Source organism: Hyla sarda, chromosome 2, assembly GCF_029499605.1.
Source record: "Hyla sarda isolate aHylSar1 chromosome 2, aHylSar1.hap1, whole genome shotgun sequence".
NCBI classification, from domain to species: Eukaryota; Metazoa; Chordata; class Amphibia; order Anura; family Hylidae; genus Hyla; species Hyla sarda.
Window position 1 is genome coordinate 26397470 of NC_079190.1, and position 12582 is coordinate 26410051.

General features: G+C 43.1%; 1 protein-coding gene across 15 annotated transcripts in view; it reads right to left on the reverse strand.

The window, feature by feature from the left end:
- The window catches only part of NOX4 (NADPH oxidase 4), a 298783-nt gene that overhangs the window by 97145 nt on the left and 189056 nt on the right, over window positions 1–12582 (reverse strand). For all 15 annotated transcript variants that reach the window (XM_056561416.1, XM_056561413.1, XM_056561415.1 and 12 more), the window contains 2 exons: window positions 8539–8703; window positions 5540–5602 (listed from right to left, as the gene is read on the reverse strand). In XM_056561416.1, the coding sequence (XP_056417391.1) occupies window positions 5540–5602; window positions 8539–8703 (228 nt within the window). The remainder of the gene's footprint in view (window positions 1–5539; window positions 5603–8538; window positions 8704–12582) is intronic.

Below are 12582 nucleotides of genomic sequence, written 5' to 3' on the forward strand. Positions count from 1 at the left end.
AGTTGTAGTTTTGCATCAGCTGGAAGGCCACAGTTTGGAGGACACTGTAATAGAGCAACCCCTGTCCATTAAAGAAGCACTCCGAGTTTTAATGATTAGTTTTATTCCAGTGCAACTGTATACATGTGTTCCATTATTTTAATTTGGTCATGTGATCACATTCCTTCCCCCCTCCCTCAGCTCTATCTGTATACTGCTGCTGTTATCTCTATGGGATCAGGATATATAGTAGTTATACACCTTCCCTCCAGCTCTATCTGTACACTGCTGCTGCTATCTCTATGAGATCAGGATATATAGTAGTTATACACCTCCCCTTCAGCTCTATCTGTATACTGCTGCTGCTATCTATATAGGATCAGGATATATAGTAGTTATACACCTCCCCTCCAGCTCTATCCGTATACTGCTGTTGCTATCTCTATGGGATCAGGATATATAGTAGTTATAAACCTCCCCTCCAGCTCTATATGTATACTGCTGCTATCTCTATGTAATTAGGATATATAGTAGTTATACACCTCTCCTACAGCTCTATCTGTATACTGCTGTTATCTCTATGGGATCAGGATATATAGTAGTTATACAACTCTCCTCCAGCTCTACCTATATACTGCTGCTGTTATCTCTATGGGATCAGGATATATAGTAGTTATACACCTCTCCTCCTGCTCTACCTGTATACTGCTGCTGTTATCTACTATATAGTAGTGCAAACACTGTTCAGTGCTGTGCCATAGCATAGCAATAGAACATTGTGATTGGTGCTTTGGTTTTACAGGCTGGCGAGGCTGCCAGTATTCTAAGAGTGACGAATGGATGGCGCTGACGCAGGTAAGGACTTGCCGCCCATCATGTCATCTGATCAGGACTCTGTATCAAAGTATTCCTGCCCATGGTGTACATCTATGTCATAGGGCAGGAATAGATTAATTGGGGCCATGCCCAGTAGACAAACAGAACAGACCAGAGAAAAGTTGCTAAATATTAGTGCAATATGGGGGTTGTACAAAAATGTAGGACTTTTTGCTGCTCCGCTCCAGGTGTAAATTCCCCCTAAGGGTGCGTTCACACGGCCATCTGTCCGCATTTTTTTTTCATCCCTGTTTCGGTTCCGTTCTTGCAGGCTTTAAATGGATTAAAAATGGTTTTTTTAAAATCCCATTCATGTCAATGGGATTTTTTAACAATCTATTTACATCCGTTTGTACCCGTCTGCACTCATTTCAGTTTTTTTGATGGCAGAAAAAACGGCACATGCAGTTTTTTTTCATCCGTCAAAAAAAAACATAAAACGGAATAAAAACGAATACAGTAAATTTAACATTGAAGTCTATAGAAAACGAATGAGCGTTTAATGTCATCTGTTTGCATCCATTTTTTCAATCCGTTTTTTGATCCATCTTTACTCTGAGCATGCTCAGGTGAAAAATATTTTTTAATTTTTTTGTTTTATTAACTGAACAACAACAGATCTAAACAGATGCAAATGGATAACATCCGTTTGCATCCGTTATTGTCCATTTCTTTTAAAGTCCATTTTTATTTTTGATCGGAGAAGAATGGGACGGGTCTAGACGGCTGTCACGCCCCCTCCCATAGACTTGCATTGAGGGGGCGGAGGCGGAGGCGTGACGTCACGATCTTCCGTTCCCGTAGTCGGGAGCCAGACCCTCCAGCGCTTCCGGAGCAGTAACAGGTGGGTGCCGCATGCTATACTGCGGGGGTCCCCAGCGGCGGGACCCCCGCGATCAGACATCTTATCCCCTATCATTTGGACAGGGGATAAGATGTCTAGGGGTGGAGTACCCCTTTAACGATTAGGAACAGCTACATTGCTTGGTGTAAGTAATACATAGTTAATACATTGGTTATCAGCTTCTCTGTCACTAATGAACGCTGCCCTCAGATAGGACACAAAAACATAGTGACCGCATGAGGACAAACACCTTCTTTTATTAAAGGGGTACTCCGGGGAAAACCTTTTTTCTTTTAAATCAACTGGTGGCAGAAAGTTAAACATATTTGTGAATTACTTCTATAGAAAAATCTTAATCCTTCCTGGACTTAATAGCTGCTGAATACTACAGAGGAAATTCTTTTCTTTTTGGAATGCTCTCTGATGACATCACGAGCACAGTTCTCTCTGCTGACGTTATTATAATAATAATAACGCTTTATTTACTGTTGTCCTTAGTGGGATTTGAAGTCCCCAGCACTGCAAGGCAGCAGTGCTAACCACTGAGCCACCAGCATACAGCCCTTAGCATACATCTGCTATGCACGGTTGCTAAAATGGACAGACATGTCAGCAGAGAGCACTGTGCTCGTGATGTCACCAGTGTTCCAAAAAGAAAGGAATTTCCTCTGTAGCATTCAGCAGCTAATAAGTACTGGAAGGATTAAGATTTTTTTATAGAAGTAATTTACAAATATGTTTAACTTTCTGCCACCAGTTGATTTAAAAGAAAAAAGGTTTTCACCGGAGTACCCCTTTAAGGACCGATCAGCAATCAGCTGATCGCTGCAGGTCCAGCATTAGAACTCTGAGCAACTGCACAATTCTACTACAGTGGCCACTGCTGGAGAAAAATGGTATTACCTGAGCCCTCACTTCCACACAGCTACTTTTATATACAAATACTTATTCTTATGGAACAACAACTTTAAAATACATTTTACACCATTGAATTGATATAAATGAACCTTACTCCCCCTGGATAAATATATAATTTTTGGAAAATAATGTAATTTTTTTTCCCACAGGTTTATTCCAAGATCCATTATTGTCAATAAATGTCACCCGTTCCTAACATTTATACATCTAACACTGCTGAATGTCTACCATGGAATACATGTAATCAATCACTCAATGCTCGTACGGTGTAATGACTAACACCATAAAGAATGGACTGTCAGAACGGTTACCTAGTGCAGCCTGCGGGTAAACAATGACCTATAAACAACATCTGGGCGGAGGACTCAATCTAAGATTCTAGATGGGATCTGGAAATAGCAGTCACTCTGTAACACTCTCTATTCATTATCAATTATGTGATGGTTTCATGCACCCTGCATTATTAGGGGTCGAAATGACGAAGAATTACAGACGATCAGTATTTTCTTTGTAGCATATATTTTGCATGTTTGCCACATTATAATTTTGGAGTTTATTTTTACCATAGTGGAGTACGTAAATAATAGACTTACAGGGGGAGATTTATCAAAACCTGTGCAAAGGAAAAGTTGCCTAGTTGCCCATAGCAACCAATCAGATCTCTTCTTTCATTTTGCCGAGGCCTTGTTAAAAATGAAAGAAGCAATCTGATTGGTTGCTATGGGCAACTGGGCAACATTTAGTCTCGACAGGTTTTGCTAAATCTCCCCCATAAAGTGTTGGGGTCTGATATAGTGACAAGTGTCTTTTTCAAACACAAAAATACTGTCGAACAAAACCTGCTTATACGGCACTAACTAAACCCTTTTAACTTGCCCTCACTATAAGGGTGACTTACTACCGACCACCCAACAAAACAAAACTTTAAAAGGTGTTACCTCATACAACTGGCAATTGTCACAAAGTCCATTTTTTGAGGCTGCAGCCATCTGGATTACAACTCCTGTCAGCGGGTCAGGCCTCTGTAAGCAGATTACCGTATTTTTCGCCGTATAAGACGCACTTTTTCTTCCCCAAAACTGGGGGGAAAAAGTCGATGCGTCTTATACGGCGAATACACCCCTATCGCGGCGGTCCCTGCGGCCATCAACGGCCGGGACCCGCGGCTAATACAGGACATCACCGATCGCGGTGATGCCCTGTATTAACCCTTCAGACACGACGATCAAAGCGGACCGCCGCGTCTGAAGGGAAAGTGACACTAACCCGGCTGTTCAGTGAAATCGCGGCGGTCCCGAACAGCCCGACTGAATAGCCGGGTTAGTGCTTACAGGACACCGGGAGGGACCTTACCTGCCTCCTCGGTGTCTTCTCCGTTCAGGGATCCCCTGTATGGCCGGCGCTCTCCTTCCTCGTCATCACGTCGTCGCGTACGTGCGTCGGCGTGCGTAACGACGTGATGGCGGCGACGGAGAGCGAGGATACCCGGCCGGCAGCAGAGACGTTCCGGAGCGACGGGGACACGGCGACAGCGATGGAGCGACATCCAGGGCAGCGGTGACGGGTCCGGAGCGGCGAGGACACGTGAGTATTACCTCCTATGGAGTGGACTTCAATCTGCGGACCTCCAGATGTTGCAAAACTACAACTCCCAGCATGCCCGGACAGCCGTTGGCTGTCCGGGCATGCTCGGAGTTGTAGTTTTGTAACATCTGGAGGTCCGCAGGTTGAAGACCACTATTGGGTTCAAAATCTTTATTTTTTTAGATTTTGCACCTATAAATTGGGTGCATCTTATACGCAGATGCATCCTAAAGGGCGAAAAATATGGTAACTCTCAGCTATTACTATTGCCAAGTGACAAGCTGACTTCAGCACCTGTGCTGATCTAAGCTTGTGGCCCAGAAGGTGGACTGAAAGGCCCCACTACCAATCCTGCCTTTTAGACCATAAAAAGGACTTACTAAAGGTACCTAGCAGCTATGGTCTCCTAGAGATATAACTCTTTACTGGATGTTCCTATAGATTTCCCTGGATGAGATATGTACCTCCTGAAACCGGGTTGGCAATGTAAAAAAAAAAAAAAAAAAAAAAAAACATGCTTAGGCTGGGTTCACATCACGTTTTCTCCCATATGGGAGCGCATACGGCAGGGGGGAGATAAAACCTTGTGCTCCCGTATGCCTTCGTATGTGCTCCTGTATGTAATTCATTTCAATGAACCGGCCGGAGTGAAACGTTCGGTCCGGTCGGCTCATTTTTGCGCTGTATGCGCTTTTTCCCCGGACCGAAAACCGTGTTTCACAACCACGGTTTTAAATCCGGTTGTAAATGCGCATACTGTGCAAAAATGAGCCGACCGGACCGAACGTTTCACTCCGGCTGGCTCATTGAAATGAATTACATACGGGAGCGCATAGAAAGGCATACGGGAGCGCGAGGTTTTAGCTCCCCCCTGCCGTATGCGCTCCTGTATGGGAGAAAACGTGATGTGAACCCAGCCTTACCCAGAAATGGGAGCTGCCCCACAGCTCCCATTTTGCTCTGTCTTGTCCCCCAATAATCTCTCTTCCTACTGCTATCGAAATGAGCATTCGGTGCACAGCCTGCCAGCTCAGCCAATAACTGGGTCCAGTGGTCTCCCATCTCGTCCAGTGATTGGCTGAGCCAGCAGGTCCTGCTCCAAGCGCTCGTCTCAGAAGCAGGAAGAAGAGAGGATTTTTTTTTTTCCTCTCTACCCAGCAGCATATTGTTTTGTGTTTTTTTTTACAAAAAGAATGTGTGCCGGCAAAGAGTCACATCTAAATGCAACTTGTCTAAACAGGTAATGTTTGTAGGCGAACAGGCCTCGATAAATGCCCCCCCCCAATGTGTAATGGGCTCCAAATATTCCATCTTTATGGATGATAAATATGCACTTACCATTGTCAAGGTAAATGGATGGTTTTCCAATGCAGATATTCTTGGGCATTGTAGAATGATGTACTAGAAGGGACAAATGTTTACAAAATTATAGGACGATATAGGTGCAACTTTCAACTACAGGAATATCAATTATATCGAATAAATATATAGAGAAGTTATATACTTGAGCATATCTAATGATCTAAGATCTGATAATCTAGTGTTTCCTAAGCCTCTTCTCTCACTGCTCTCTGCTTTTCACCTCTCTTCTCTATTTCTGGAAGGATCATGTTTCACATGCTGGGCAGTAGATTGTGCAGTAACAGTAGCAGATCTGCTTTATTTGTGAAAACAGTAACAGCGTGAGTAACTGCAGAACTACCTTGTAATAGAGGGGCATGTGAGCAGCAGTAGACAGAGACAATGGGAGGAATCTTGGAAATGTTATTCCTTTGCATTGGCAATCCTGTCCAAAGCAAACTATAGAGCAATGTTTCCAAACCAGGGTGCCGCTAGTTGTTGCAAAACGACAACTTCCAGTATGCCCGGACAGCCTTTGGCTGTCCGGCCATGCTGGAATTTGTCGTTTTGCCACAGCTGGAAGCACCATGGTTTGAAAATACTGCTATAATGTAATTACTTAAGTCTACAACTGATCATTTTTAGGATGATGGGGAGGAGATGGATTGTATTAGCATCTAGTCTAGATAGCATTATAATATATACTCTTATAAAATTCAGTTGTATAGATACAAAGCTCCTCCCAGGTGAAATACAGCGAGATAAGGTAAACTCCCCAGTACAGGTCACCTGTCTAACCCAGGAAGAAGTACAGTGCCACCTACAAAAAATATAAATAGACAAATCGCCAGGTCCAGATGGCATTCACCCCCGTGTTCTAAAGGAATTAAGTAATGTAATAGACAGGGACTCTATAGTAACAGGGATCTGTTCCCCAGGACTGGCGCATGGCAAATGTGGTGCCAATATTTAAAAAGAGGTCAAAAGGTGACCCTGAGAATTATAGATCTGTTAGTTTAACCTCCGTTGTATGTAAATTGTTTGAGGGTTTTCTTAGGGATGTTATTTTGGAGTATATTGATAAAAATAAATGTATGACTCCATATCAGCATGGCTTTATGAGGGATCGGTCCCGTCAAACTAACCTGATCAGCTTTTATGAGGAGGTGAGCTCCAGACTGGACCAGGGGCACTCGCTGGATGTCGTATATCTGGATTTTTCCAAAGCCTTTGATATGGTGCCAGAAAAAAGGTTGGTGCATAAAATGAGAAGGATTGGGCTGGGGGAGAATGTGTTTAAGTGGGTAAGTAACTGGCTCAGAGATAGGAAACAGAGGGTGGTTATTAATGGTACTTATTCTGATTGGGTGACTGTTACTAGTGGGGTACCGCAGGGGTCAGTCATGGATCCTGTTCTATTTAATATATTCATTAATGATCTTGTAGAGGGGTTGAATAGTAAAGTTGCAATTTTTGCAGATGATACTAAACTCTGTAAAGTGGTAAACACAATAGAGGACAGTGCACTGTTACAAATGGATCTGGATAGGTTGGAGGTTTTGGCTGAGAAGTGGCAGATGAGGTTCAACACTGATAAATGTAAGGTTCTGCACATGGGGAAGAAAAATCTGGCCTGGGATTATGTATTAAATGGGAGAACTCTTGGGTAGACTGACATGGAAAAGGACTTGGGAGTCTTAGTTAACAGTAAATTTAGCTGTAGTGGCCAGTGTCGGGCAGCTGCTGCCAAGGCAAATAAAATCATGGGGGGCATCAATAGGGGCATAGATGCCCACGACAAGGAAATAATTCTACCACTGTACAAATCACTAGTCAGACCACACATGGAATACTGTGTACAGTACTGGGCACCAGTGTACAAGAAAGATACAGTGGAGCTGGAGAGGGTTCAAAGACGGGCAACCAGAGTAATACGGGGAATGGGAGGACTACTGTACCCAGAAAGATTATCAGAATTAGGGTTATTTACTTTAGAAAAAAGAAGGATTAGGAGCGACCTAATAAGTATGTATAAATATATCAGGGGACCATACAGAGATCTCTCCCATGATCTATTTATACCCAGGACTGTATGTATAACAAGGGGGCATCCTCTACGTCTAGAGGAAAGAAGGTTTCTACACCAGCACTGATGGGGGTTCTTTACTATAAGAGCAGCAATACTTTGGAATTCTCTGCAAGAGGAGGTGGTCATGGTGAACTCTGTAAAAGACTTCAAAAGGGGTCTGGATGCATGTTTGGAGATTAATAATATCACAGGTTATAAATTCTAGATCGATATACACTCAATAAGGACTCATTAGGGTTATATGGACTCTGGTCTTTTTTCGGCCATATGAACTATGTTACTATGTTAATCCCCTGTTCGACTAAACACAGCCATAGTTACATTTCAAAACCCTGGCCACTATTAAAAAGTACCTCTCATGAGCTTATTAAATTTTATAATCCTCCCAGGTCACTGCCCCCATCGTGATAAACTACCCCCTGCCTTTATTTTTATTATTTTTCTGTTTTCTACCTTCATATTGCTCTGTATTTTCGTCTCAGTCTCAGATTCACAGACTGGGAAGGAGCACCCAGCAGGCGTGACATCATCTGAAGCCATACAGGGGAGAACTTCCTCCCTCACTCTGCTACACACAGCACAGAGAAGTTCAGTGTGTGAGATGAGCTATGATTGGTTAAGGCTGCACACACCCCCCTCAGCACGATATGGGGTGGGGGGGATGTGCTCTGGACAAGTAGGGAGACACACCTAGTAGCAGATTTTTTAAACACAAATAAAACATAGAAAACGTCTTTTTTTTTTTAACAAAATGCAAAGTACATATTATTATTATTTTTTTTTTTTACCATAAGGAGTGCAATAGCAAAAATTAATTTCAATGAGAGTTCTGGATGGACACTAACCATACAGGTTGATATGACTCTCCATGGAAATATATGGGAGAAGTTTTAGGCGTGTTCCTCACCTGGCCAGGCCTCGCTTCGAAATGATCTTTAGTCATTCTGATTTCCATGACGTTGCAAGGATGATGGATAACAGAGGTGATGGTCACCGGCTTAGTGCTCCGGAAGTATCGATATAAACGTTCTGCACAGTACAGACATAGAGGTGCCGAAATCCACAGCCAAGTCTAAAGAGAGAAAGATAAGCTTAGAGAGTCTCACTTGATGGTCAAGAAGATGGCATGGTGAGAGCCACCATAAGCTTTGGTCAACTACTTGAGACCTTTGGTTAGTGCAGTCAAATTGCAATCATTGCAATAATCTGGTCCCTGACAATCTATATAAATAAACGCAAAGAACCGAACTACTGAAGGGAATCTTCCCTCCCTCTCTGTTTGCCCTGGGTGTTACTGTGTTACTCAAAAAATGTGGTGCAGTCAGATCTGAATAAAGTGAAAGGAAAACTGTAGTGGTATATAACTTATCCCCACTATCTCCTGCTGTACGGGGCCCTGGCAGTGCGCAGGAAGGGGGCGTGTCCATCCCCAGCATGACGTGGCAGCCAACACCCCCCCCCCCATATATCCCATGGAGATACTTGGAGGGGGTGTTTCAGCCACCGCGTCATGCAGGGACGAAATTCTCCCTTCATGCGGACTGCCTGGACCCCGTTCAGGAGATCGCAGAGGGTCCCAGCGGTCAGACCCCCCGTGATCTATAACTAGGGGATAAGTTATATATCGCTACAGTATTTCTGTAACAAAGAAAGATGCCAAATAATATTTTAAATCAACTATCCAGAGCTGCAGCTGTGTTCTCCTCCAGTAGATAGGCTATTGTTCACATCACAGCACTATGGCTTCCATCTAAACTTTTACTTAGTCAGTACTTAACTTGAATTCTTTATTGGACTCTGCGAACTATGTGGAGATCCAAATCATTGGGGACGAAACCTTGAGGCAAAACTTAGGATTGGGCTGTGACTGATTTAGGGCATTTGGATTGTTTTGATAAGTCCCTTTTACCTTATTGTGACTATAGTTGGTTTGGCAATTAGAACTGGATGGTCCGCACTATATGTTTTACCTCAATTGTTTAGTTAAATGTCTCAATTTCTGGTTGACAGTTTAGGTAAAAGAGATACTGCTATAGTGTAATTGGCTAACTGCTGGAGGAGGACACAGCTGCCGATGATTTAGATTTCCTCCATTATTACAATCAAGCATTCAAGCTAAATACTGACCTATGAGCGCCAGAGAGTTGATTCATGATAGTTTGATAGTTTTTGTGTTCTTTTGTTTACTTTGTTTAGATCTGATAGCACCACATTTTGGTAACGGTAACACCCGGGGCAAAGAGAAACCTCCTGTCGACTCCATACTAAGAATAGCAATATCCTTAGCCTGGTGAACTAAAGTCAATCAAGCAACTGAATTTGAGATGTCACACAAAAGCATTGAGTGGAAACACATGATCAGTCCCTAATTTACTGTTGTAAGCCTGACATGTTTTGTCGGGTTGTGCGCCAGATTCTGAAAAAAAAAAAAACCTGACCAACTCCATTTTACAGAGAAAACCTGAAAAAGGGGCATGTCCTTCAGGAAAAGGGAGTGTGGCTACTGAAAAGGGGGTGTCCCTGACATTCTCATGAAAAAGACAAATATTTACTAAGGTTTCCACAGAGAATGTGGTGGATTAGAGCTGAGAAAAACCTGACAGATGAGTACATGTGTAAAAAAAGCAAAATGTAGGGAAACCTTAGTAAATACCGTGGAAAAATACTTGTAGGGAATTATAACCCACAAAGAAAACTACACTCCACTCTTAGCAATTCAGGGCCATAATGTACACTATCCAACTCCAATCTCCACACTAACTATCTAACTTATCAAAAAAATCCAAATGTCCCAAATCAGTCATAGCCTAATCTAAGTATTGCCTCAAAACTTTGGCACCAATAATTTGGATCCCTACGTAGTTTGCAGAGTCCAATGAAGGATTCAAGTTAAGTACTGACTGGATGAAAGTTTAAGGGTGAGCCATAGCTCTGCAGTGTGAACAATAGCCTATCTACTGGAGGAGTACAAAGCTGCAGCTCCGTAGGATTGACTCACGACAGTGTTTCGGTTCTTTCTGTTTATTTACCTGAAAGCACCATGTTTTTGGTAATGGTAGCACTCAAGGCAAACAGAGACCTCCTGTAGACTCCATACTAAGATTAGTGATGTCACTAGCCTGGGGTACTAAAGTCAATATAGCTAATGAGTATCAAAAGCTGTCATTGTTGGAAGGTGGATGTTATTAAGTCCCCCATATTGAAGAAAGCTGTCTAATTGGTCAAAGAAATTTCAGCAGATTTTGCCATTTATAATGGAGTTTGCAGTCAAGGTGATGTAGAGTATATGGACATTAGCCAATGTCAGCTATAAATATATATAAAACAACAAACAAAATGTAACACCAATGTAACTGTAAATCACACTTCTGTGAAATTACACTGTCCACTCAGGAAGCAACATTAATTGACAATCAATTTCACATGCTGTTGTGCAAATGGAACAGACAACAGGTAGAAATTATAGTCAATTAGCAAGACACCCGCAAATAAAGAAGTGGTTCTGCAGGTGGTGACCACAGACCACTTCTCAGTTTCTATGCTTCCTGGCTGATTTTTTGGTCACTTTTGAATGCTGGCGGTGCTTTCACTTTAGTGGTAGAATGAGACAGAGTCTACAACCCACACAAGTGGCTCAGGTAGTGCAGCTCATCCAGTATGGCACATCAATGCGAGCTATGGCAAGAAGGTTTGCTATGTCTGTCAGCGTAGTGTCCAGAGCATGGAGGCGCTACCAGGAGACAGGCCAGTACATCAGGAGACTTGGAGTAGGCCGTAGGAGGGCAACAACCCAGCAGCAGGACCGCTATCTCCGCTTTGCAAGGAGGAGCAGGAGGAGCACTGCCAGAGCCCTGCAAAATGACCTCCAGCAGGTCACAAATGTGCGTATGTCCACTCAAACGGTCAGAAAAAGACTCCATGAGGGTGGTATGAGGGCCCGACATCCACAGGTGGGGGTTGTGCTTACAGCCCAACACTGTGCAGGACGTTTGGCAATTGCCAGAGAACACCAAGATTGGCAAATTCAGCACTGGCGCCCTGTGCTCTTCACAGATGAAAGCAGGTTCACACTGAGCACATGTGACAGACGTGACAGAGTCTGGAGACGCCATGGAGAACGTTCTGCTGCCTGCAATATCCTCCAGCTTGACCGGTTTGGTGGTGGTGTGGGGTGGTATTTCTTTGGGGGGCCACACAGCCCTCCATGTGCTTGCCAGAGGTAGCCTGACTGCTATTAGGTACCGAGATGAGATCCTCAGACGGCTTGTGAGACCATATGCTGGTGCAGTTGCAAGAGGAAGACATTGATGCTATGGACTGGCCCGCCCGTTCCCCAGACCTGAGTCCGACTTGAGCACATCTGGGACATTATATCTCACTCCATCCACCAATGCCACGTTGCACCACAGACTGTCCAGGAGTTGGCGGATCCTCATCAGGAGAATATCCCGGCATTGTAGGGAGGTCATACGGGCACGTGGAGGCCACACACACTACTGAGCCTCATTTTGACTTGTTTTAAGGACATTACATAAAGTTGGATCAGCCTGTAGTGTAGTTTTCCACTATGATTTTGAGTGTGACTCCATATCCAGACCTCCATGGGTTGATACATTTGATTTCCATTGATAATTTTTGTGTGATTTTGTTGTCAACACATTCAGCTACGTAAAGACGAAAGGATTTCATATGATTGGTTCACTCATTCATTCAGATCTAGGATATGTTATCTTAGTGTTCCCTTTATTTATTTTTTGAGCAGTGTATATACTATATATGTGTATATATATATATATATATATTTATATATATATATATATATATATATATACATCTTATGATTATTTAAAACTCCAAACTCTTATGTTATTATGCTCCAAAACTTCTATAAGACTTGTCGCGTGGACCAAAAGCGTCTATTCACACGGCAGAATTTCCGCTTGCAGAATTC